This window comes from Tursiops truncatus, chromosome 19, assembly GCF_011762595.2.
Source record: "Tursiops truncatus isolate mTurTru1 chromosome 19, mTurTru1.mat.Y, whole genome shotgun sequence".
Taxonomy (NCBI): Eukaryota; Metazoa; Chordata; class Mammalia; order Artiodactyla; family Delphinidae; genus Tursiops; species Tursiops truncatus.
The window spans coordinates 49,000,395-49,028,378 of NC_047052.1; the positions used below are offsets into that span (position 1 = coordinate 49,000,395).

The 27,984-nt window shown below is 46.9% G+C and overlaps 1 protein-coding gene and 1 pseudogene across 2 annotated transcripts in view; one reads left to right on the top strand and one right to left on the bottom strand.

Moving 5' to 3' along the window:
- Positions 1 to 27,917, bottom strand: part of OPA3 (outer mitochondrial membrane lipid metabolism regulator OPA3) — a 66,242-nt gene extending 38,325 nt beyond the window's left edge. For both annotated transcript variants that reach the window (XM_073796035.1, XM_033844182.2), the window contains exon 1: positions 27,755 to 27,917. In XM_073796035.1, coding sequence (XP_073652136.1) covers positions 27,755 to 27,917 — 163 coding nt within the window. The remainder of the gene's footprint in view (positions 1 to 27,754) is intronic.
- Positions 10,321 to 10,640, top strand: LOC117308962 (barrier-to-autointegration factor pseudogene; annotated as a pseudogene).
- Positions 27,918 to 27,984: the final 67 nt, after the last annotated feature.

Below are 27,984 nucleotides of genomic sequence, written 5' to 3' on the forward strand. Positions count from 1 at the left end.
CTGTGTGTCTGTTTCTGCTTTGCATATACATTCATTTGTATTATTTTTTAGATTCTGCACATAGGTGATATCATATTGTATTTATCCTTCTGACTTATTTCAGTAAGGATAATATTCTCTAGGCTCATCCATGGAGCTGCAAACGGCACTACTTCATTATTTTTTATGGCCAGGTAATATTCCATTATACATACATACACACACATACATATATATCTCACATCTTTTTAATCCAGCTGAGGTAGGAGATAGATGAGGCCCCAGGCTGAACAGTTCCAAGCATCTCCTGCTGATACTTCGAGATAAGATACCATCATGAGTATTGGGCCTTGCCTGGGTAACCGCCAAAGCGACTACATTCTTCTCATGCTTGTGGTGAAGGGGATTTCCCGGCCTGACACATGCACAGAGAAGGTCCTCAGTCTAGGGGAGGGAGGAGGCACCAGCTCAGGATTTGTCCTGCCAACCTCCCAGAAACCTTCACACTGGAATCTACCTTCACTGAGAGATGCGCATGCACACCGGGAAGGACCCTGAGTCAGACCAAATATGGACACAGGCGAGATGATTGGCCAGAGGCAACCCGGAAGACTGCCCCGATACTTAAGCAACTTAAATCCTTCCTATTGGCACGCAACTCACTCCAAGTTCGCCCGTGTGTTCTTCCACACGTACTTTGCTTGTATTAAATGCTTTATCTGTTTCATAATCTTCGTCTCTTTGCTGAATTCCTTCTTCAAAGAAGACAAGGACTGAGGTCCCTCTTCTTCCCAGAAGAATCACAACCGTCTGTTGATGGGCACTTGGGTTGCTTCCCCTTGTCTTGGCTATTGTAAATAGTGCTGCTATGAACACTGGAGTGCATGTATCTTTCCAAATTAGTGTTTTCGTTTTTTCCAGATATGTGCCTAGGAGTAGAATTGCTGGATCATTTATAGCTCTATTTTTAATTTTTTAAGAAACTTTCATACTATTTTATTCCCACAACAGTGTAAAAGGGTTCCCTTTTCTCCACATCATCTCCAATACTTGTTGTTTATAGATTTTTTAATGATAGCCATTCTGGGGACTTCCCTGGTGGCGCAGTGGTTAAGAACCCGCCTGCCAATGCAGGGGACATGGGTTCGATCCCTGGTCTGTGAAGATCTCACATGCTGTGGAGCAACTAAGCCTGTGCGGCACAACTACTGAGCCTGCGCTCTAGAGCCCAAGAGCCACAACTCCTGAGCCCGTGTGCTACAACTACGGAAGCCCGCGCACCTAGAGCTCGTGCTTTGCAACAAGAGAAGCCACAGCAATGAGAAGCACGTGCACTGCAACAAAGAGCAGCCCTTGCTCGCAGCAACTAGAGAAAGCCCGTGCACAGCAACGAAAGACCAATGCAGCCAAAAATAAATAAATAAAATAAATTTATATATAAAAAAATGATAGCCATTCTGACAGGTGCGAGGTGGTACCTCATTGTGGTTTTGATTTGCATTTCTCTAATAATTACTGATGCTGAGCATCTTTTCATGTGCCTGTTAACCATTTGTATGCCTTCTTTGGAAAAACGTCTATTCAAGCCTTCTGCCTATTTTTTGATTGGATTGGGTTTTTTAAAAAAAATATTGAGTTGTATGAGCCATTTATATATTTTGGATATTAACCCCTTGTCGGTTGCATTGTTTGCAAATACCTTCTCCCATTCCATAGGTTGTCTTTTGGTTTTGTCAGTGTTTTCTTTTGCTGAGCAAAAGCTTTTAAGTTTAATTAGACCCCATTTATTTACTTTTGCCTTTATTTTATTTTTTAAAAATTTATTTATTTATTTATTTTTGGCTGCGTTGGTTCTTCATTGCCGTGCGTGGGCTTTCTCTAGTTGTGGCGAGCGGGGGCTACCCTTCGTTGCGGTGCGTGGGCTTCTCATTGCGGTGGCCTCTCTTGTTGCAGAGCACGGGCTCTAGGAGTGCAGGCTTCAGTAGTTGTGGCATGCAGGCTCAGCAGTTGTGGCTCATGGGCTCTAGAGCACAGGCTCAGTAGTTGTGGCACACGGGCTTAGTTGCTCCACAGCTTGTGGGCTCTTCCTGGGCCAGGGATTGAACCCATGTCCCCTGCATTGGCAGGTGGATTCTTAACCACTGCGCCACCAGGGAAGTCCTGCTTTTGCTTTTATTTCTTTTGCCTTAGGAGACTGGTCCAATAAAATGTTGTTACGATTTATGTCAAAGAGTGTTTCTTCTAGGAGTTTTACGGTTTCAGGTGTTACATTTAGGTCTTTAAACCATTCTGAATTTATTTTTGTACATGGTGTGAGGAAATGTTCTAATCTGACTGTTCTACGTGTGGCTGTCCAGTTTTCCCAGCACCACTTGTTGAAGAGACTGTTTTGCTCTCCATTGTACGCTCTTGCTTCCTTTGTCTTCGATTAATTGACCGTAGGTGCATGGGTCTGCTACCTTCACTTCTGCCTGTGCACTTGACGAGCAGACACTGAGTCCAAGTTGGGCCATTTGGCTGCGGGCAAGGGAGTGTTCTTCTCTAAGCCTTCATTCATCTTCAAAATAAGGACCCTCCCTCCTACAGGATAGTACTGCTGAAAAGACTAAATGAGTTCACGCAAAAACTTTGCACTCAGGGCCAGGCTTAACAAACGGCAGCAAGGCCTGTGGAGTCATACAGACCTGGACTCAAATCTTGGCCCTGTCACTTCCTGGATATGCAAGCTGTACCTCAGTTTCCCCATCAGTCAACTGGGGATACCCAACTGGCAGGACTGGGAGAATGGCAATGCAAGACTAAAAGAGAAATTGCTCAATTTAATAAATGTTAAATGTTAGCATCCTCTTCCTGACTCCTGTGCAGAGTTTTATTCCTGGAAATATGTCCTACCCAGTGGGCTGAGCTCTATGCCCTAGGGCTACATAGAACAGTTTTCAGCCTCCTCACTGGTCTCTGTATCTCCAGTCTCACTCCCTTTGATCCATCCTCCATACCACAGAGTATCCCAACTCAGATATCCTCTCCTCCCTGAGCCCCAGACTCCTGGGCAACCCCGCCGTAGCTTTTTTTTTTTTTTGCTTTTTTTTTTTTTTTTTGCGGTACGCGGGCCTCTCACTGTTGCGGCCTCTCCCGTTGCGGAGCACAGGCTCCGGACGCGCAGGCTCAGCGGCCATGGCTCACGGGCGCAGCCACTCCACGGCATGTGGGATCCTCCCGGACCGGAGCACGAACCCGCGTCCCCTGCATCAGCAGGCGGACCCTCAACCACTGCGCCACCAGGGAAGCCCCCCACCCTAGCTCTGACCACTCTGGGCCATCAGTGTGTGGTGACAAGTCTATCCCCCCAACTGGACTATGAGCCCCACGAAGGCAGGATCTGGGCTGAGCTGGTCGCTGCAGTGTCCCCAGCCCTGGATGGGGCAGAGAACAGGTACTCAGTGACAGGGCTGATCTGTGGAAGTCCCTGGGAGGGAGCCGTGGACCCCTTGCGCGGCTCCCTCTCACCTGGCTCTACGCATCACCACACTCAACGATTTGTCATCTGCCTTATTGTGATGTTCCCTTTACTGTGGGGTTTGCTTTATGTGGTGGCCTCGGAACAGAACTGGCAATATTTCTGAGGTCTGTGTATATTGTGAAAGTGTCTTCCTGCACATGAGACTGCATCTGGCTGGAATGTATCTGTTTCCTCAGGAAACTGTGCTCGTAAGACAAGGACAGGGCCGGCGGGGGTTGTGGGGGGAGAGAGGCCAGGCGCCTCGGGAGTTTAAGGACATGAGACAGAACCAAGGGCCTCTCCCCCAATACTGGAAACACACCTTCATACACACAATGGCTGCTTCCTTGTAAAATAAAGGGAACGTGTTCCTAATATGGGCCATCATTCAAATGTGAGCAGTGAGTCATCCTAACTACACTACCTATTATATACCTACTACTTAGGTAGCCTGGGATGATGAAAGGGCTGTGACAGAGATGCTAAATACTGAACTGCTAAATGCGTTAGCTATGGAGAGGGGAGTGCTTTTTAAAACATGGGAGGGGGAGAATAAAAGCACTAAATCCTTACCTTCCATAATAAGAAGTCAACAGGTAGTAAAAAATAGGGAAACAGGGACTTCCCTGGTGGTCCAGTGGTTAAGACTCCACGCTTCCACTGCAGGGGGCGTGGGTTTGAGCCCTGGTCAGGGAACTAAGATCCTGCATGCCGTGCAGCGTGGCCAAAAAAATAAAATAAAATTTAAAAATGGGGAAACAATCTTTAGAAATATGGTGGTAAATACCAAAAAACAGCTAAAACATTTAAACTGTTTACCTGTGGGGAACAGGAATTGAAGTGGAAAAGGTTCAGTTTTCTTCTTCTTATCATAAATCATAGATATATTTGACTTTAAACTAAGTACTCATACTCCTTTGACAACGTTAGTAATTAATGTAATTTTTAAAACACAAATACATTTAGAAGACTTGTCCAAGCCAAATATTCCACCCAAAAGCCACAGAATAGACATTCTTCTCAAGTGCACATGGAATGTTCTCCGGTATAGATTATAAGTTAGGCCACAAAACAAGCCTTAACAAATTTAAGAAGACTGAAATCATATCAAGCATCTTTTCTGACCCCACTGATATGAAGCTAGAAATCAATTATAAGAAAACTGGAAAATTCACAAATATGTGGAGATTAAACACCATGTATTGCACAACCAATGGGTCAATGAAGAGATCAGAAGAGAAATTTTAAAAAATAGTATGAGATGAATGAAAATGAAATAACAACATACCAAACCTCATGGGATGCAGCAAAAGCAGTTCTAAGAGGGAAGTTCATCATGATAAACACCTACCTCAAGAAACAAAAAAAATCTCAAATAAACAACCTAACTTCCAGAAAAAGGACAAATGAAGCCCAAAGTTAGTAGAAGGAAGGAAATAACAAAGATCAGAGTAGAAATAAATCAAATAGAAACTAAAAAGACAATATAAAAGGACAATGAAACCAAGAGCTGGTTCTTTGAAAATATAAACAAAATTGATAAACCTTTAGCTAGACTCACGAACAACAAAAAAAGAGAGAGGAATCAAATAAAATCAGAAATGAAGGAGGAGGGGCTTCCCTGGTGGCACAGTAGTTAAGAATCCACCTGCCAATGCAGGGGACAGGGGTTTGAGCCCTGGTCCAGGAAGATCCCACATGCCGCGGAGCAACTAGGCCCGTGCACCACAACTTCTGAGCCTGCGCTCTAGAGCTCATGAGCCACAACTACTGGACACCGTGCACCTAGAGCCCATGCTCTGCAATAAGAGGAGCCACCGCAATGAGAAGCCGCGACAAAGAGTAGCCCCTGCTCGCCACAACTAGAGAAAGCCCGCGCAAAGCAACAAAGACCCAATGCAGCCATAAATAAATAAATAAATTTATTTATTTAAAAGAAGAGTTAGTGCTGGGATTCAGGGGTTCCAAGGCTGGAGGCCCAGCGACGCTCCCTGTACAAGCCTCAGTTTCCTCCTTTATGAAAAGGTTTAATAATAATCCTTACCCATAGGGTGTGTGACATCCATTAAGAAGGTTTCCACACAGGGCATCCACTGTCATTGTTATAATTAGCCCTGGGCTGGGGCTGCTGAATCTTAGAATTGAAAAGCTTTCACCCAGTGTGGTACAGGGGAGCTGACAGAAAATACAGTGGGGTGTGCTCCTCCAGGCCTGGGAGATGAGGTCACCGTTAGCAATACCCAGCGGGTCCTCTTTCCTCCTGCGAATGCCAAGACCACAGGATTGGAGACAAGCCAGGCCTGGATCCAGTCTCCACATCCTCCGTGAACCCCCTTTTCCCTCACTGCAGAATGACCGGTAAAAACAGCCCCCAAGAAGAAGGGATAGTTCTTCCTATAGTAGATTTCCAATTAATAAATGGAGAAGGAAAGAGGGAAAGAGAAAATCAACACTGGACAAATACCACAATAATAACTGTTGCAGATAAGATCCACAGATGATGCTAAAATTAGTGGGCATATAAAGCAGAAACTAACACCATTGTAAAGCAATTATACTCCAATAAAGACGTTAAAAAAATAAAATAAAATTAGTGGGCAGAAGTTTGAGGAGCAACAGCCTATCTGTATAGTCTCAAAATGTCTTCCCCAAGAGATTTATTTCATTTTATGTTTTATTGAGGTATAATTAACATACAGTATTACATTAGTTTCAGGTGTACAACCTAATGATTTGGTATTTGTATACATTTCAAAATTAGATTAACTGCAAAGGGAAAGATACTAAGTTTATACTGGACCAACTTAGCAGACACCACCTCGACCACGTGACCAAGGTCAATATGACCACACATCAGACAGGCTGATATCATGAACCCCGTGATGTGGTGCACAGAGAGGCACACAGCATTGGTTCTGCGGTATGTCTGCCAACGATGTGGAACTTCTCTCCAATCATGAGAAAGCATCAGACAAACTCAGACCAAAGGACAGCCTACAAAATTAACTAACCAGTATTCTTCAAAAGGGTCAAGGTCGGGCTTCCCTGGTGGCGCAGTGGTTAGGAATCCGCGGGCCAATGCAGGGGACACGGGTTTGAGCCCTGGTCTGGGAAGATCCCACATGCCGCGGAGCAATTAAGCCCATGTGCCACACCTACTGAAGCCCGCGTGGCTAGAGCCAGTGCTCTGCAGCAAGAGAAGTCCGCGCACCGCAACAAAGAGTAGTCCCCACTCACCGCAGCTAAAGCAAGCCCGCGTGCAGCAATGAAGACCCAACGCAGCCAAAAATAAATAAAGAAATTTATTTTTTTTAAATAAAGGGTCAAGGTCATGAAAGACAAAGACAGACCGAGAAACTACCATAGGTTAAAGGGGACTACAGAGACATGACAACTAATTCAGGATACAGGATGAGATCCTGGGACAGAATAAGGACTTTGGTGGAAGAACTGGTGAAATGCGAATGACGTGCGTGGTTACGTTACCAGCACTGCACTCATGTTCATTCCCTGGGTTTGCTCCCTGTACTGTGTTTACATAAGATGCTATCATGGAAGGAAGCTGAGGGAAAGGTCTACAGAAGCTCTGTACCATTTTTACAACTTTCCTGTAAATCTACACTGAGCTCAAAGTAAAAAGGTAAGAAAAGAAATAACCTCCAGGTGGCAAGACTGGGAGGAAATGGACCCTCGCGAACATTCGTGGCTGCCAGTGGAAATCTTCTGCACACCCCTGAGTCAGCAATTCTGCTTCTGGGGATGGATGAGAGATTTCAGTCACGCAGGTGTGAAAGGCGTGCCTGCCACGTTAGTCCTGCAGCATCGTTTATGACAACAATAAAAACGCCAGGAAAGACCCTACAGGACTATCTACAGTCTCATAAATTACAGTAACTGTCGGCAGCTGAGATAGAGAGTAGGGAAGTTTTTCATGTGCTGATAGATAATTCTCCCCAGGATAACATGTAACATGGTCAGTGAAAAGCAGTGAGGACCAGCACAGTGTATACTGTTTGCTGTATTGTGGGCAAAAAAAGGGCGGGGGGGCGGGGCGCGTTGCATATCAGCATCTGCTTGGAAATGCATAGTTGTTTTTTGTTTTTCCTGGAAAATACTCAAGATAACAGTGGTTGCCTCTGTGGAGGAGAACAGGGTGCCTGGGGAACAGAAGTAGAGGGAGAATTCCTCCTACATACTATTGTGAACCTGAAACCATGTGAACTTAAAAACAAAACCAAAAATGAGACAGATAATTAAAATTTTTTCCAAAAATTCAACAAATAATCCTGGACCCAGGATTTGTGGTCAAACCTGTTTAGATGAAATACTCTGCTCTTCCCTCAAGCCCCACTAAGATGGCATTCAGGTAGAAAGAAGCCAGAAGCCACAAGAACAGAGGGAAGAGGGAGTGGTGGCCTGGAGGGGAGCAAGCCAGGGCAGGCCCAGAGGCCGGAAGCAGATGGCTGAGAGTCAACTGACAGAGCCAGCAGGAAGGAGACCTAGGCACCCATGGGTGTGTCTGGGGGGGGGGACAGGTTGCAGGCAGCTGAACTAGGACAGACTAGGATGGCATGCACCAGTCCCTCTGAGAGCGGGGATAAGCTGAGGATATCCAGAACTCCTCCCCAGCCTGACAGGAAGCTGCAGAGGGTGAACCAGGGGGACTCCAGGAACAGCCCAGGGGGCGGGCGCCATGCTGGAAACACGCCTGACCCTCTTGCCTGGGGCTGGTGGCCAATGCACAGAGGTCAAGAGTCAACCCCAGTGGCCCTAGCTGGAGGTGATGAGAGTGAGGTCACACCTTCCACTGAGGTACAGAAAGGGGCTCTGCTCAGCTGTGACCTTGGTAATCCAGGGAGATGGGAAAGATCTAGGCCAAGGACATCCCCGTGGCTCCCAGGCCCCCTCTCCTCTCTTCAGGAACACAGAGACCCCTCCTCTCTCTCCCTCTAAAGCCCTGGTGAAGTGGGTATCTGCCCAGCAGCCACTTCTCTTTTTCTGGAAACTTCCCCTGACTCTCCTTTGAGGAAGGCCCTCCCCTCAATGTTCCCTCATGTTGTTCAGGTAAAACCGATCCTACCCCCATGTTTAGATGCTGGCATTTAGCCCTGGGATTTTTCCCGGAATTTCAGGAACGAGGTCCTCTCCTTCTGCTGGTGTTGCTTAGTGAGTGGGCTGTGAACCTGGAGCTACTGAGGCCATCTGATCCCCAAAGGGAGAGACTACCTGAGAAAGAAAGACAGCACAGAGAAACACAGGGCCCAGGGATGGGACTGCGCCTTCCAGGAATTGTCTGAGTTCCTGAATCTAGCTGAGGCTGACGCTATATACTTCCGGAGCTTTTAAGCATCTGACCGTTAGCTTAGAATTCTGTCACTTGTGAAGAGTTGAGGGAGGAGTTCAGAGTGAGGTCATCACCCCTTCTTGACAAATATTGAGAGACAGGAGTTTCAAGGAGCACTGAGGGGGAAATTCCTAGAAGAAGTGCGTACCCATGAATGTGTATATACAACAGCACGCCAACATCACAGAAAAGAGGCAAGATAGGTCTTCTGCACTGAACAGGTGTTACTTTTATAAGCAGAAATCAACTTTCTTTGAAAAATAATACAGCAAATTAATTCCTCGCTGTCCTTGATTTCTTTTTTTTTTAAAGATAATATATTTAATCAAACCTTAATTTTTATTATTTATTTATTTTTTGCGGTATGCGGGCCTCTCACTGTTGTGGCCTCTCCCGTTGCGGAGCACAGGCTCCGGATGCCCAGGCTCAGCGGCCGTGGCTCACGGGCCCAGCCGCTCCGCGGCATGTGGGATCTTCCCAGACCGGGGCACGAACCCGTGTCCCCTGCATCGGCAGGCGGACTCTCAACCACTGCGCCACCAGGGAAGCCCTGTTCTTGATTTCTTTTGTCATCATGACATATTGTCCCTGCTGCCTTCAGAATCAAGTCCAAATGTATTAACATGGCCCTGTGTGGTCTGTCCTTGGATGGCCATCCAGTCTCTCTTCTTGCCACTTTCAGCCCCACCGTCTACATTTCAGCCCCACCAGCCTCTTCTGATTCCCCTCGTTCACACCTTGACCCTTGCACATGCTGTTACCTGTGCCTCTGTCTTTCCACTTTGGCTCACTTCTCCTTGAGCTCTGCTATATCCCCTTCTCCCAAAAGCCCTCCCCAAACCCACAGACTGGCTAAGCTCCCCTCCAGGCTTTCCCAGCCCAGCACTGACCCACTGACCTCTCTGGATCGTCTGGAGAAGGGCCTGTCTCCCCTCTGAATTGTGAGACCCATGAGGGCAGGGCTGTGTCCCCACCACTGCTCAGCACAGGACCCAGCACAGAGAAGATTCTGGGGAGTGCTGGTTGCACGGATGAGATAGGGATGAATAAAACAAGGCAGGGACAGGGTTTGTTTCAGCCCTGTGTCCCCAGCACTCAGCACAGGTATAGAGAAGATGCTCATAGGAGATATGTTGAAAGAATGAGACCAAAAGTGAAAAGTCTGAGGTATAAAAACATATCAGCTTGGTGATAAAAAGACGCTTTATTCAATCAGTGCTGTCGGGACAACTGGACAACTAGGAAAGAAAATAAGATGGATCCGGAGTGGGTTGAGGTATCGGTGGGAGAGTCAGGTGGCGGAAGAAGCTGCTACAGGGACTGGAGCTGTGGATTAAGCCTGAACAAGATGACAACTTCCCAGGACTTCCCTGGTGGTCCAGTGGTTAAGACTCCACGCTCCCAAGGCAGGGCACACGGGTTCGATCCTTGGTCAGGGAACTAAGATCGCGCATGCTTTGTGGTATGGCCAAATAAAATAAAATAAAATAAAGAATATTTAAAAGACGACAACCTCCCAAAAGCACTGAGATTTCGTGGCAGAGCCCATGGGGAAAAAGCCAGTGGGAAGCCTAGCCGGCACTGGCAAAGTCCTGGGCAAGGAGCTGGAGGAAAGGGGCTTTGACAAGGCCCATGTGGTTCTTGGCTGGTTTCTGGTGCTAAAGAAAGATGAAGACCTCTTCCGGGAATGGCTGAAGGACACACGCGGCGCCAACGCCAAGCAGTCCCGGGACTGCTTCGGGTGCCTGTGAGAGTGGTGCGACGCCTTCCTGTGATGCTCTCTGGGGAGCCCTGATCCCGAGCCCCAGCACTGAGTCTCCAGAGTTTGCAGCCAAGTGAGGACTCCTCCCCCATCCTCTCCAAGGGAAAAGACTGCTGTGGTGGTGCAGACCTCCCGTGCACTCCAGGGTCTTTTGGGAGATCTCTCCCCTCATCATTTCAACTTTTTTGGAATTCTCAGCCTTGCATGCATCTCCCTTCTCCTTTCCCTGCCAAGTTTTGAGTCAGCTCTTTTTGGTAGAACGGTTACTGCCCTTGTAAAGTTGTTTTTTTTTTTTTTTTTTTTTTTTTGCAGTACGCGGGCCTCTCACTGTTGTGGCCTCTCCCGTTGCAGAGCACAGGCTCCGGACACGCAGGCTCAGCGGCCATGGCTCACGGGCCCAGCCGCTCCACGGCATGTGGGATCTTCCCGGACCGGGACACGAACCCGTGTCCCCTGCATCGGCAGGCGGACTCCCAACCACTGCGCCACCAGGGAAGCCCTGCTGGTTGTTTTTATACCTGGGGCAATGCATCACCAAGAAGGGAGAGGCGATTTGCCTTTCTTTTCATACTTCTCCCATAATTTCTTTTCTTGGGAGCAGAACCATCGGAAAGGGAGGGAAGGAAGGAAGGAAGGAAGGAAAGAAGGGAGGACGGAAGGAGGGAGGGAGGAAACCCAGCAGATTCCTCAGGCAAGTCAGGTGAAGCTAGAGCTCTGGAAAGGATTCCCTTAAAACTCTCCTTGCAGGAGTGCGGGGAGTTGGGGTGGATTCACGTACAACAGCATGAAGGCTGCCTGCCAAGTGCCACATAGACTGGAATACTGAAGGCAGCATTCTTTGGGAGAGCATAACCCAGAAATAACCTAAACGTCCACCAACAGGGGCCTGGTACGATCACACTAAGTACCAAGTGCTATGAAAAAGAATGTGGGATGAATTTTCAAGGTTATGTAGTTAAAGAGGAAAAAAATAGGGCACAAAACGAGGTGAACAGTACACAACCTTTTATGTGAGTTACACATATGCATACAGTACACCTGATTATGCACAGAACACCTCTGGAGGGTATCTGGGGAGTGAACTTTGGTGGTTTCCTTTCTAACCTCTGACCTTCTACTCTTCCCATCACCCTCTGCCCCAGCCACACAGGCCTCCTCACTGTTCCTGGAACCCAGCAGGCATGCTCTAGCCTCAGGGCCTTTGCACTTACTGTACCTTATGCCTGAAACACTACTCTCCAAACATGCATACTTCCTCATTTTACTCAAGTCTCTGTAATCACCTCCTCAGAGAAGGCTTCCTAAACCCACTCTAATAGAGCAAATACCTTCTCCCATTACACCTAATCCTTCTTCTTTCCTGCTTCATTTTTCCCTTAGTACCATCTAACATGTAATATATTTACTTTCTTTTTTCTTTTTTTTAATAAATTTATTTATTTATTTTGGGCTGTGTTGGGTCTTCGTTGCTGTGCGTGGACTTTCTCTAGTTGCGGTGAGCAGGGGCTACTCTTCGTTGCAGTGCGCGGGCTTCTCATTGCAGTGGCTTCTCTTGTTGCGGAGCATGGGCTCTAGGCGTGCGAGCTTCAGTAGTTGTGGCTCGTGGGCTCAGAAGTTGTTGCTTGTGGGCTCTAGAGCACAGGCTTAGCAGTTGTGGCGCATGGGCTTAGTTGCTCCGAGGCATGTGGGATCTTCCTGGACCAGGGCTCGAACCCGTGTCCCCTGCATTGGCAGGCGGATTCTTAACCACTGCGCCACCAGGGAAGTCCTATTTACTTTCTTATTTACTATCTGTCTCTTATCAGGAGAACCTCAGCTCTAAAGGGCAGCAGAGACATGGGTCTCTTTTTAAACAGCTGTATCCCCAGTGCTTGGCAAGTAGTAGGCCTTTGATAAATCTTTCTTAATGAACAAAGAAAAGAAGGAAGACAGGCAGGCTGATAGGGATAAGAAGGTATGCACTTTTCATCATATTTCCTTTTGTACCACCTGAATTTTTCTATCACACGCATTATTACTGACCATGATGGAACTAAATTGGAAATCATAACAGTGAGAAATCAAAAAGGCCCCAATATTTGGAAACTAAACAACTCACTTCTAAATAACCCAGGGGTCAAAGAAGACATCACAAGAGAAACTAAAAAATATACAGAACTGAATGACAATAAAGACATAATGTGGGACTTCCCTGGTGGCGCAGTGGTAAGAATCTGCCTGCCAATGCAGGAGACATGGGTTCGAGCCCTGGTCCAGGAAGATCCCACATGCCGCGGAGCGACTAAGCCCATGCGCCACAACTACTGAGCCCGCGTGCCACAGCTACTGAAGCCCGTGTGCCTAGAGCCCATGCTCCGCAACGAGAAGCCACTGCCATGAGAAGCCCGTGCACTACAACAAAGAGTAGACCCGCTCACAACAACTAGAGAAAGCCCGCACACAGCAACGAAGGCCCAACACAGCTAAAAATAAATAAATAAATAATTTTTTAAAAAGGACACAATGTGTCAAATTTTATGGAACACAACTAAAGTAGTGCTTAGAGGGAAATTTATATTTAAGTGCTTATATTAAGAAAAGAAGAAAGATTGAAAAAGCAATAATCTAAGATTCTATCTAACTAAAAAAAGAGCAAGTTAAACACAAAGTAAATAGAAAAAAATAATAAGGATAAGAGTGGAAATCAATGAAATAGGAAACAGAAAAATAAAAGGAAAATAACACCGCTAAAAGGTGATTCTTTGAAACATACTTTGATAAACCACTAGCAGGATTGGTATTCAAGAATAAAGAAAAAAGCAAACATAAATTATCACTATCAGGAATGACAGAGGAGACATCACTAGAGATGCTACAAATATTACAAGGATACCAAAGGAACATGATGCACAACTTTATCCCAATAAATTCAACAACTTATATGAAGTGACCTATATCTTGAAAAACATAATTTATGGAAATTGACACAAGAAGGAACAGAAAATCTGAAGAGTCCTATAACTACTACAGAAATTGTATCAGTTATTAAAAATCTTCCCTTAAAAAAAACTACAAGCCGAGCTGGACATTTATATCAAATATTTAAGGAAAAAATAATTCCAATTTTACACAAAATCTTATAGAAAATGAGGGAACATTCTCCCAATTGTTTTATGAGGTCAGCCAAACCGTGATATTAAAACTTGAGAAAAACATTACGAGAAAAAAAGTTACAGACTATATCACTCATGACTACAGATACAAAAACCTTTTGGAAAATATTAGCAAATCAAAGTCAGCATATATTAAAAGGATACTACACCATGACCAAGTGGGGTTTATACAAGAATATAAGATTGGTTTAATATTCTTTAAGAAAAAAATCGATCATTTTAACTCATGATAGTAGTAGAATTATGGTAGCCAACCTCCAAGATGGCCCCCAACAATCTCTGTCTCCTGGTACTTACACCTCTGTATAGTCCCTTCCCACAGTGTACCAGGGTTGGTCTGTATGATCAACACAATGTGATCAGAAGTGTTAGTATGTCAATTCCCAAATGACATTATAAAGACACTGCTTCTTCAGTCTCGGTCACTTTCACTTTTGGATCACTCTCTTTGAGGGAAGCCAGCTGCTAGGTCACGGGTAGCCCTAAGGAGAGGTCCAGGTGGAAAGCAACTGAGTCAACAGCCAGGGAAGAACTGAGATCTTCTACCAACAGCTAGGTGAGTGAGTCACCTTGGAAGCAGAACCTCCAGTGCCAGGTGAGCCTTCATGCTGAGAGACTCTGAGACAAAGCCACTCACTGGGCCACTCCTAAATGCCTAATTCTCAGGAACTGTGTGAGGTAACAAATGTTTCTTTATTATCACACGAAAAAGTACTCAGTATTACCATTCCCCAGGAAAAAAGCAAATGAGTTGCCATTTTACACCAACTGTAATAGCTAAAATTAACCGTGAAAACATTAAATATTGGCAAGGATGCAGAGTAACTGGAACCACTTTGTAAAACTCGTTGGTAGTTTCTTATAAGATTAAACACACCTTTACCATATAACTCAGAAATTTTACTCCGATGTACTGAACCAAGAGAAATAAAAGCATATGTCTACATAAAGACTTGTACAAGAGTGTTCACAGCAGTTTTACTTGTAATAACCAAAAAAACTGGAAACCCAAATGATTAAGAGAATGGATAAACAAAGTGTAGGATATTCATATATGTATTGGAATAAAAGAACAGAATATGCACTAAAAGCAATAAAAGAAAGGAACCACTGATACATGCAGCAACAAGGAAATACCTCAAAAGCATCTTGTGAACAAAAGCTAGACGTAAGGTTCATACTGCATGATTCCGTTTATACGAAGTTTAACAACAGGTAAAACCAATCTATAGTGAGAGAAGTCATACAGGATGACAGAACGGGAAAGGAAGGAACTTCTCCCAGGGTGATGGAAATGTTTTATATCTTGAATATTGGTTATACGGGCATATGCGTTTGTTAATACTCATTAAACTACAGATCTTTATTAAACTTTAGTATTATACTGTATAGATACGGTACTTCAATAAATAATACGCAAAAAATCAAATATTAACAACTAAATGTAAGAGGAGGAGCTTGGGAGCCAGTAGGCTTGATTCCTTATTCAGTGTTGCCTCAGGGAACTTGCTGGTCTCTGGGCTATTTCCCCACTCATACAACCAGGACGATCATATAAACTCCCTAATAAGGTGGTTCATATATTTTGTTGAGATCACAGAAAGCATAATAAATAAAAACTATTGTCATCAGTTACAAAATTACTATTCAGAGTAAACAGAGCTTCGAGCCAGTCCCTGCGCTGGCTGCCCTTTCCTGGATGGGTTCCAGCCAGTTGAAAGCTGGCCCCAACAGTGCTCCAGGTGTTAACAGACTTGCGCGCTGCTACAAGCAGGGCGGGAGCCTCCTCTGGTGAACCTGGTCCCATCCTCCATGACTGCCCAGAGACAGCAGTGCTGCGCAGCCCACCAGTCACCAGAGGAAACATGATTGGTTCTGTCTCTCAGTGCGGGAATCCCATCTGCTGCACTCTGGGTCCAAAGGATTTCGCAGGGGTTAACCCAATCCTTCAGACTGACCAATCAGAGCACAGCATTCCCGGCCCATAGTGACTGGCTCGGGGATGGGGATGTGACCCAAGCTGGACCACTGAGATTCACCCTGGGAAGAAGGACCTCTCTGTGCCCTGGAGTCACTACACAGGTAACTAATACTTTCCAATGTGAGCTCCATGAGAGGAGCGTCTTTTGTGTTGTTAGTCATACCTCCTAGGATAGTTCCTAGCAGACAGCAGGCACTAAATTAAGATTTGTTGAATGAGTCAATTATACAGCCGCTTAATGGACTGAAGCAAGTCCTTGTCCCAGAAAATAATCCCACTTCTACTCCCTGCCCATATCTGGAGACTCTGTCCAACTTAACTTAGTACAGAAGGCATCTGTGGGGATTTAAGAGGGACAAGGGTATAGATGATCTTATCTGCAAAGTGGAAATAGAGACACAGATGTAGAGAACATATGGATACCAAGGGGGAACGGGGGGTGGGATGAATTGGGAGATGGGAATTGACACATATACACTATTGCTATTATGTATAAAATAGACAACTCATGAGAACCTTCTGTAGAGCACAGGGAACTCTACTCAATGCTCCGCGGTGACCTAAATGGGAAGGAAATCCAAAAAAGAGGGGATATGTGTATACGTATAGCTGATTCACTTTGCTGTAGAGTAGAAACAAACACAACATTGTAAAGCAACTATACTCCAATAAATAAACATCCAGTATAAATTAAAAAAAAAAAAAGAGGCACAAGGGAAGCAGCTAACGAGGCTAAGAGCTTAGTGCGCTCTAGAGTCGGGTGTTCCTGGATTCAAGTTCTGGCCCTGCTACTTACATGCTGTGTGAGCTTGGGGAAGCTTCTCAACCTCTCCGCACCCCCACTTCCTCTTTTTCAAAATGGGGATCATAACCCCTGGCTGGCAGGGATGTTGGTGCATTCAAGGCCTGTACCTGAATTAACTGTCTAGTGGGAGATTTGGCATGGCTGCCTGCAGAGACTGGGGATGGGGGTGAGCACGGGGAGTGCAAAGTAAAACCAGACAGTCTGGTCCTAGCTCTACCACTCAGCACCTGTGTGCCCTCAGGCAGGTTACCTAACAGCTCTGCTCAGTTTCTTCATCTGTTTAAGTATGTTAGGGATGGCAATCTACCTCACGGGGTGTGGGGAGAATAGATTAATATACAGAAAGACTACAACAACCTTAGTGCTCATTACTATTAATACTACTTTATATCATTCTGTACTGTCTTATTAACTCCATCCTCTCCTGCCATTAGTCTAGAAGCTATGTTCATTCACCACCCTGCCCTCCCATATAGCAAGGGATGGTATGTAACTAAATTTTGGCCAATTAGCAGTGAGGGGAGTCCCCTGGGGGCTTCTGGGAGAATATTTTTCTCCTTGAAGAGCTTTCTCTCATTTCCCTAGAACCCCCGTCCCACATATAAACGCGTGCGCGTGCGCGCGCGCGCGCACACACACACACACACACACACACACACACACACTTTCTCCCTTTGGATACTGCAGTATAAAGGTACGATGCCTGGAGCTCCAGTAGCCTCTTTGAGGCCTTGAGGGGAGTTACTGCCTGAACACCAAGATGGTAGAGACAGAAAGAGTCCTCAGGTCCCTAATAACATCACCAAGCCACCAAACAACCACAAAGCCACCTTCCTCCACCAACAGTAAACATCCCTTAGACTTAAGATTTGGGTAAGATTTATTGGCTGGGTTTTCGATTAATCACAGATGAGCACAAACTGATTTGTGTCTTGTTCTTTCGTTCACAATAAGCATATATTACTTTTGTAAATTTAGTAAGTCCCCAAAAAAAACTTCAGAGGAAAAAATCCCTAAAACCCCAAAATAAAATTAAAATTTGATTCAATTTTAAAAAGAAAAGAGATAAAAATGGCAACACACGCAGCACAGAATTCAGCGCACACTAGGCCTTCAGTAGAAGGTAGCTGCTGTGGCTGTGTGCTCATCAAAGGCAGGACCGAGGTGGGTCTGGAAGCCGGAAGATCACTGAGGAAAGAGGGGGAGTGGGGGGCTCTGAAGAAATCACCAGCTATGTGGAGGCTTAGTGGTCTGAGGTGGGGTCAGCTGGAGCCAGGACAGCAGGAACAAAGGAGGAACCAAAAATTAGAAACAAGGGGTAAGACCCTAGTTAGAGACAGAAGCACATCCTGGGAGGCCGAGAACATTGGGGTAGACCAAGGAGTCTCAAGGACAGGTGAACAAAGAAGGGTGAACAAGGTGTTTCTCTGGAGCATAGGAAGAAAATATCAACTTCCCGTTATGTTTGGTTTGAAGAAAGAGAAGAGAAGGGAAAGAAGAAGAGGAGAAAGGAAGGAGAGGGTGAAAATAAGAAGAAATTAAGCTTTACTAGGCATACAGAGACACACACAGATGGACTACAGAGAAGCCCTCTAGTGCCCCTCAGCCGCAGGTGCCAGCATCCTCAGGCGCTGGACCTAAAGGCTAAAGGACCGACACGGGCGCCCTCTCCTGTCCATTCAGCGCATTGCAGCCTGGGCAAATTGATTCCCGGGGACATTCTCAGGTTGCAAATCAAGTCCTCACACCAGGGCTTCTTAAAGAGTCCTGCTCAGAAACCAAGGACGGAAGATTTACCAAGGCCAGCACGAGAAAATTCCAACAAACACCTCTGCATATGAAGGGTGGGAATGAAAGCTGAGCAGGGGGGTTAAATTCAGCTGACGGCACACTTCTCTCCTTTGGTCTGTACCTCAGTTAGGACTTTGCCAGCTGTGACAGCCAGCCATGCACAAAGAATGTCAAAACGACTCTCAAAGATGGTTACAGGGCTTCCCTGGTGGCGCAGTGGTTGAGAGTCCGCCTGCAGATGCAGGGGACGCGGGTTCGTGCCCCGGTCCCGGAGGATCCCAAGTGCTGCGGAGCGGCTGGGCCCGTGAGCCATGGCCGCTGAGCCTGCGCGTCCGGAGCCTGTGCTCCGCAACGGGAGAGGCCACAGCAGTGAGAGGCCCGCGTACCACAAAAGTAAAAAAAAAAAAAAAAAAAAAAAAAAGATGGTTACACTGAGAGTTTCCAAACGCATTAACAATGCCTGTATAAGAAAATATTTTTAGTGAGAGCAAAAACATTTGGAGGGCTATGAATATATGAAATAAAAATTTTATTATTAAAATATTAATTTCAAAAAATAAAAAATTTCATCCCTTCCAATTTTTGAATGTTTTTAAATGCACATAATATATTCACAGTAATATATGTCAGTACTATTCATGACTCCTAAATAACTATGTCTACACATTCATATCACACACACACACACACACACACACACAAACACATTCATACTAGGGGAGAGTTGTCAGAACATTTCCTTAATAGGAGAGCATAATAAAACTGTTTGGAGGTCACCAACAGCAGCCCGCTGTCATGTAACATAACTGATGTGGTACTCTGGAGATTATAAATAGACTCCAGGGAAGTGGTTTTCAAGCGCTCATGCACACGCGGATCCTGTCTGGAAAATACTGAAAATAAAAATGGGGACTTCCCTGGTGGTCCAGTGGTTAAGAATCCGCTTTCCAATGCAGGGGACACAGGCTCTATTCTTGGTCAGGGAACTAAGATCCCACAGGCCGCGGTACAACTAAGCTCATGCACTCTGGAGCCCGCACACCACAACTAGAGAGAAGCCCGTGCACCCCAATGAAGAGCCCGCGTGCCACAACTAAGACCCAACACAGACGAATAAATTAAAAAAAAAGTCCCTGACTTCCCTGGCGGTCCCGTTGTTAAGACTCCATGCTCCCAACACAGGGGGCACGTGTTTGATCCCTGGATGGGGAAGATCCTTCATGTTGAGTGGCACAGCCAAAAGAATAAAAAATAGATAAAAAAATAAAGTGTCCAGCCCTTCCTTCCCCAGGTGGACCAATCAGGATCCTGGGCAGCTGAGGGGAGCACGCCACAAAGCTCACATTTTTCCCTTCAGGGCATCTACCTTTCAGCTCACCAATCCTCTTAGCAGCTATATTTAGTCTGGTGTTTCTTTAGTTCTGTCGAGCTCTGAACTTCAATTGTATCTGTCACTTCTCGAAGTTCTATTTAGCTCTTTTTGCAACTTCCTGGTGATTTTTGATTGTACTCATTCATGTTTTTATATCTGTCCTATTTTATCCTTTTCATATATAAACAGAGCTATTTTATATCCGTATCTGATCATTCCCACATCCACAATGTTTGCGGGTCTTTTTTGTTTGTCTGTTTGTTTGTTTGTTTGCGGGTCTTGACCTGCCATATTTTGTGTCTGCTGACTCTCGATCATGGTGCCTGCTTCTCTGTACGGCACATAATTTTTTTTATCATGAGCTCATATGTGCCGGAACTCTACCTGAAGGAATTCTCCAAGGCCCAGGCAGAGGGTGGGGCTCCTCCAGGGAGGGTTTATGTTTGTCATGGCCAGGTACTTAGGGGCACACAGATCCGGGTTCATTCTCAGCCTACTGTTTCCAGGACCTTCCAAAGAGTATAATTGAAGCCTCAAACCCACATGAGGGACAGTCAATTCTCAGAGGAAAACTTTTTCAATCTCTACCTAGATGTAAGGCTGTGTGCCTTTGCAGGATGGGATTTTTTTTAGTTCACACTTCCCCTGAGGGGTACCTTCCCCAGGACCTGGCTGTTCACAAGGTGATCCTCTGTCCCCAAGGCCATGTGAATCTGTCAATGTCCCCAGAGCACCAGGAGGCTTCAGCGCTCCCTCCCCTCCTTGGCTCTTTGCTCTCGCTTTCTCCTTACTCTGGGAGGAGTCCCTTTTCTTCATTGCAGGTACAACCATGCATTTCAAAGGATGCTTTAAATATTTTAGGAAGCATTAGGTCATAGGAGGCTCTCTACTCAGCCACATTGCCCTCTCTCTGTTTGCCTTTCTCACTTTTCTTTACTCCAATCCCAGCTTCTGACCAGACAAACATCATAATTGCCCCGCGCTAGTTAGAAATGTTCATGGGAGAGCCCAGACCCTTCTGCTTGTGGTAAGCCTGTGAGGTCTGACTGAGGAAGAGGGACCAACGCCACCTAGAGGCCTGAAGTACTGACTGCTTGGCTGCAACAGGCCACCAGAGAAGGAATGCACTAGAAAGTTTAGTATTAAGATGACGATGATGATCAAAATAATAATGGTGCCTGATATCTCTACACATTCAACAAACAATTATGCAGCACTTAAGAGTCAGGCACTGTTTAATGCTTTATGGATATATTAACTCATGGAATATGAGTTATAATGATATAATTTACAGATACAATTTAACCAGAGAAGTTAAATAACTTGCCCCGGAAGGGACTTCCCTGGTGGCGCAGTGGTTAAGAATCCTCCTGCCAATGCACGCGACCCGGGTTCGAGCCCTGGTCCAGGAAGATCCCACATGCCGCGGAGCAACTAAGCCTGTGCGCCACAACTACTGCAACTACTGAGCCTGCACTCTGGAGCCCACGTGCCTAGAGCCTGTGCTCAACAACAGAAGCCACCGCAATGAGAAGCCCGCACACCACAACGAAGAGTAGCCCCAGCTCGCCACAACTAGAGAAAGCCCGCACACAGCAACAAAGACCCAATGCAGCCAAAAATAAATTAATTAATTAAAAAAAAAAAACTGCCCTGGGGCCACATAGAAAATGGTAGAACTGGGATTAACATGTAGGCAGCTCAGCTCCAGAGGCCGCGTTCTTGACCACTCCGCCCCACTAAGTTACTGAGTTCACTTTAAGTCACTGAACTTAGAACGTGCCAGGCCTGCACTGAGGGTACTCACGCACGCAACAGACCCTCCCATCAGACCTATGAGGTGAGTGCTATACCATGCAGAGGAGGAAACCGAGGTACAGAAAGGTGGGGTGACTTGCGCGGGACGCAGGGCAAATGGCAAAGCGGAAAGCTGAGTGCAGGAAGCCTTTATCTGGAAGCAGGGTTTCCAGCCTCTGGACAGTAATGCCCACATATGCTAAGAACAGATTATCACAGCCAGCACTAAAGACCAGATGCACATGCTCTGGGCCAGGCCTTGATATCCACTGGCTCTTGGATCCCCACAAGAATCCTGGGAGGTGAGTTCTGTCATCACCCTCATTTGATGAACGTGGATTTGGAGTCTCAGAGAGGTCGAGCTGCTTGCCCAAAGTCACACAGCTCATTAGCGGCTCCAAGATGCCAGGCCAAGAGTATCGACTCTGTGGCAAACTGCCTTTGGTGACTGTCTGCATCACGCCCTGTGCGGTCCCCTCTCACACTCACTCTGGTCTGTGCCAGAGCTGCTTGGACTGATAGCGTGTTCTGGAAGTGATGCTGTGTGGATCCAGGCCCTGCCCTTAAAAGGCCTGCGGCTTCTGCTTCTTCCCTCATGGAAATCTAGCTCCTGGGGGCCCTGAGTGACCATGAGAGGCGAGACCACGTGGAGAGCAGAGGTCCTGAGACAACACTGAGACGGAGGGAAGGAACTGGCCATTCCAAGATCCCAGTAGAGCCTCCTGATGACTCCAGGCCCAGCCACCCTCTGACTGAAACCCCCTGAGAGACTACCTAGCAAGACTGGCCGAGGCCCAGCTGGCCCAGTCAAGCCACGAAACTGTGAGAGAAAAATGGTCACTGTGTAAAGTCCTTAAACTGTAGGTCAGATTGCTTTGTAGCAAAACTGAAACCAACTCCAAAGCCAAAACTTGTAAGAATGACCACAGAGCTAAACTCTTCTGAAAAAATTATCCCAGCAGCCTGAATGAATCGTGTGGCATATTAGTTTCCTATTGCTTCTGTAATAAATGACCACAAATGCAGTGGTTTAAAACAACACACAGTTATTCTCTACAGTTCCAGAGCTCAGGAGTCCAAAACGGTTCTCACTAGCCTAAACTCTAGGTGTCAGCAGGCGAGAGTTCCTTTCTGGAGGCTCTAGGGGAGAATTTGTTCCCTTGCCTTTTCCAGCTTCCAGAGGCCGCCTGCATTCCTGAGCTCACGGTCCCTCCTCTATCTTCAAGGCCAGCAGGGTAGCAGCTTCAAATCGGTCCCTTTCCTGTCTCCCTCTTTCACCTATACGGACCCTCGTGATTACACTGGACCCACCTGCATGATCCAGGCTACTCTCCCAGTCACCAAATACCTGAGTCAATCACATCTGTAACGTCCCCTTTGTTGTGTAAGGCAACACATTCAACAGGTTCCTGGGATTAAGATGTGGGCATCTTTGTGGGGGCCGTTATTCTGCCTACCAGAGTAGCAAACTGGAAAAATGACCAGTGTTCTCCAAAGGAATAAGCGGAAACCAACTGGACTTTTCCCACTGCCCAGAGACCTCCCACAGTTCCCCTGGCAGCATCAGCAGTGCACTTTGCATGAGTGGCCCCAACCTTCCAGGCATCACCAACCTCTTTTATTTTCTCTCCCCCAGAAATCTTTGTTGAAAAAGATCTTTGTCTCCCCGACACAGTGCATCATCGATGATTTATGCTTCTTGCATTTACTGTTCTTTCCCAGGCAGAAACACCTACCCCTCCGGCCCCTATTGTGAGGAGACTGACAGCTAGGTCTACCCTACTGTGTCAAAAGAACCTTAGCCAGGGACTTCCCTGGTGGCACAGTGGTTAAGAATCCGCCTGCCAATGCAGGAGACATGGGTTCGAGCCCTGGTCCAGGAAGATCCCACATGCTGCGGAGGAACACAACTACTGAGCCTGCGCTCTAGAGCCCATGAGCCACAACTACTGATCCCACATGTCACAACTACTGAAGCTTGTGTGCCTAGAGCCCATGCTCCCCAACAGGAGAAGCCACCGCAACGAGAGGCCTGCCCACTGCAACGAAGAGTAGCCCCCGCTCACCGCAACTAGAGAAAGCCCGCGCACAGCAACAAAGACCCAACGCAGCCAAAAATAAAATAAAAAATTTTAAATAAATTAATTAATTAAAAATAAAAAGTGTGAATATGAGAAGTCAGGGCATACCAACGTCGAAAAGCATCTCCAACCAAACCTGTCCCCCACTGAGCCCCTGGTACTTTCCGTCCAGCCTGCCCCTCTTCCAGTTGGCCTGTCACACCCAATCCACAGGAAATCCTGCCGCCACTACCTTTCAAACAAATCTACTGCTTATTCATTACTAAGGGGAAAAGGAAAGGTTCTTTTAGCAGTCACCACCTTAACCAAGGGATCCAAGGTACCGCCACAAATGACGGAACAAACAGACATCAGGAGCCCCCTGAGGTGATGTCCTTAGGTGTTCTGTGGTGTTCCTGCCAAATATGCTCAACGTGAATCAAATCAGGGGAAGCAATCAGAAAACCCCAGATTGCGGGACACTACGGGACAACTGGCTTGGACCCTTTCCAATGTCAATGTCACAAAAAACAAGAAAGGACAAGGATACTGTTATAGAGGAGGGCCAGCAAACTTTTTCTGCTACGGGCTACAGAGCAAATATTTTAGATTTGTGGGCCATGGAAACCCGACTCTGCATCCACAGACAATGTACAACGAATGGGCAGGGCTGTGTCCCAATAAAACTTTATTTACAAAGACAGGCAGTGAGCCAGATTGCCCAGCCTGCTGTAGATTAAAGGACACTAAAGAGGCATGATTATCAAATGCAGTGCATGATCCTTGAGCTGACCCTAGGTTAAAAATAATAAACAGCTAAAAGGACATTTGGGGGACCAGAATATGAGCTATATATTAGATATGAGCTGTATATTAAACAATATTGTCATCAATATTATTGTTATCAATGTTAAATTTCTCAGGTGTGACACTGGTTCTGTGTCATATAGAATGCCTTTGTTCTTAGAAGATACAGACTGAAGTATTTAGGAGTTTAGAAGCATGTCCAAAACTTACTTTCAAATTGTTCAGAAAAAAAAAAAGATTGTGTATATACATTCATACACGCATACATATATGGTGTTGAAGACAAAGCAGATCTGCTGAAGACTAATAAGAGATGAACTAGGTGTTGAAGGGCATATACCTGATGACCATACCATTCTTTCTTTCAACTTTTCTCAGGGTTTGAAACTTTTTTTTTTTTTTTTTTGCGGTACTCAGGCCTCTCACTGCTGTGGCCTCTCACTGCTGTGGCCTCTCCCGTTGCGGAGCACAGGCTCCGGACACGCAGGCTCAGTGGCCATGGCTCACGGGCCCAGCCGCTCCGCGGCATGTGGGATCTTCCCGGACCAGGGCACGAACCCGTGTCCCCTGCATCGGCAGGCGGACTCTCAACCACTGCGCCACCAGGGAGGCCCCAGGGTTTGAAATTTTAAAAAGAAGTAGTTGGGGAAAAAATTGTCTCTGGGATCTGACCCCTCCTCCCCACTCACCTCCCACCTGGACTGCTGTAGTCATGTCTTCCCTGCATCCACGCTCACCCTCTGATTGCTAAAAGGATCCTATTAAAATCGAACTCAGATCCCATCCGTCCTCTGCTCAGACCCTCCAGTGAGTCCCATCCACTCAGAGTAAAGCCAAAGCGTTTGTGGTGGCCCACAGGCCCTGCACGATCTGCCCCCTTCCCACCACCTTCTCGGCCCTCAGTCTCCACTCGGTCTCACTGTTCAGCCACACTGGCTTCCTCGATGCTCATCAAACAGGCCAGGCGCACACTCACCTCAGGGTCTTCACACCTGTGGAAACTTCGGGCTAGAAAGCTCCTCCCCCAGATGCCCACACTGCGTGCTCCCTCCTCTCATATTTTCAGTGAGGTCTCCCTGGTAATCCTATCTAAACTTCACAACCGTCCCCCAAATACTCCTCCTCCTGCATCCCTGACGTTTTCTCCAGAGCAATTAGTGCTATCCAATATCTAACTTTACATTTTAACTGTTTTCTTTATTGTCTGGCTTCCCCCCATCCCAAGAACACAAGGTCCCCTGAAGATAAAATTTTTTACTTTTTCTTCTCAGCTGTAACCATAACATCTACACAACAGCCACAACTCAGTGCCGTGCACTGACCTATCACTTTACATCCATTACTCCTCACAAAAACTTGATGAGGTAAGTGTTATTTATAGCATAAATGCATATGTAGATATACACAAAATAGGAATAATAACGATGTCTACCTCATAATAATTGGTGAGGACTTAATGCTGTGACGTTCTCAGCAGACTGCCTGGCACAAAGCGAGCGCCCATTAAATGCCACTATTATATAATACTCACTGTACAGAGGAGGAAACTGAAGCTCAGAGGGGTTAGTGACCTGCCCAAAATCACCTGGCTGAGAAGGGGACGGGGTGCGTGTGTGTGTGTGTGTGTGTGTGTGTGTGTGTGTGTGCGCGCCAGATTGGAACCCATGTCAGTCTGACTCAAGCAGCCACTTTCTAAACCACAACGCTGAGACACATCACAGTGCTTGGGAGAAAGACAGAGGCAGGAAACAGGCACCAGCTCTGGGAATCCCGAACGCAGGATTTGAGTCAGCCTCTGGCACTAACTCCATGTGTGACCTCAGCAATTCCCCTCTGCTCTCAGGCTTCAGTTTTCTCTTCTATAAACTGGGGGAAGTCATTTCCCCTCCCTGACATGGGGACAAAAAAAAGTGTGAGGCTCAAATGAGAGAGCTTATATGGAAGCACTTCAGAAACTGTAATCCAACACTTCTCCGTTCTAAGATCTGCAGCTCTGGCAGAGGACCGACCAAACACCAAAAGACCAAGAATTCCAAGCCCTGGAAAGCAAATTTTAAGCATCCAAACTTGTAAGGAAAAAAAGTGTGCTCCCTGTAACCATTTGGCCTTTGCGCATGCTCTTCCTTCGCCCTCAACATCATCCCTGTCCCCGTGTTGTCTGGTGAGACTCTCCTCACCCTTCAGTTCCCAGCCCAGAGGTCTCCTCTGCCAGGAAGCCCTCCCTGAACCCCATGTCAGGTCAGGCGTCCAGTGGGATCCCCCATGCAAGCTCTGCCCACTCTGGGTCGTCACCTTGAAGGATGGGTCTGTCCCCACCTGACTGCGAGTTCCTTGGGGGCAGAGACTGGGGCTAGCTTGATTCCTGCTGTTTCACCATCACTGCCCAGCACAAGGCCAGGTACAAAGCAGACGCTCAGTAAACACTAACTAAATGAAGTAACAGATGGATTACTGGTGGTTCCCTGACCCAGCAAATTACGTTAAATTTCCATACTTTGTGCTCCCACAGGCCCACAGCACATAGATCGCCTTTTGACAGTAGCTCATAGTTTGAATGTTTACTGTGCCCTTCAGATCTCAGCTCAGGCAGCCCTCGTCTAGACAGCCTTCCTGACCCCACGCCCCCGGGTCAGGAGGTCTTTCTGAGCTCTGGAGTTCACACCGTCCTGACCACACTGGGGTGACAGTGATGGGTCATAAATGTGTCTCCCAGCCCAGAAAAAGCCAGCATGGTCTGTCTACTGAATGAATGGACGAACAAATACGGAGTATGGGTGGATTAATGAATAGACGGACAAATGTTCACTCTAGTTAAAATTACTCCTTTAGCCGGATTCCCAGGTCACGCCCCCAGACCCCAGACTTCGCCCCGAGCCACGCCTCTACCCAGGCCTATTTCCCGGAGTACAACTGGGGCAAACCAATGAATGTTCTAAACGGATGATACATAAGCACCTCTCAACTCCCAGGACGGGAGGGAAACTGAGGCACGAGGTGGCGTCTTCAGAGCGAACCCTCCCACGGATAGTCTGGCAAACGACCCCACTTGGTCAAATGACCGGAGCTCCGGTCTCCCCGGGCTCCTCTCAGCCCTGGAATGCCCCGCCCAAAGCGCTCCCATTCCCCAGGTTATTGGTCCGTCTAGACGTCAGTCTCCACGCGCTCTTTTCCTCTATTGGCTAGTATTCCCAACTCAAGCGCGGGCGCCCTGCCCCGCCCTTAACCCCATGCCCTTTCTTACTATTGGGCTACCCGCATGCCCCTCTCCCAGGGACCATCCCTACTGGCTGAAAGACTTTGCCGGTTCGGGCTGTGATTGGTCATGAACAGAAGTCCACCTCTTGAGCAACCACCTGAAAGGGGTTAGAGAATGGGAAGGTTGGAGGGACGTGGGGTCAGACTCACGCTGAGCTGGCGGGAGGCAGATATAGGTCTTGAAGAACTCGCTTCGGCGGGCGGCTTCCTTAATGCGGTTGGCAAGCGGCTTGCTGACCTGCCGGATGCCCAGGTATAGCAGCTTCGCCATAGGGAAGGCGCCCACCACCATCTTGGCGGTTGCAAGGGGCATGCGCAACCTTGCTGACTGGGAGGGGCGCCTCCGATCTCTCCCTCCTCCCCCGCCCGCTCGTCGCTGT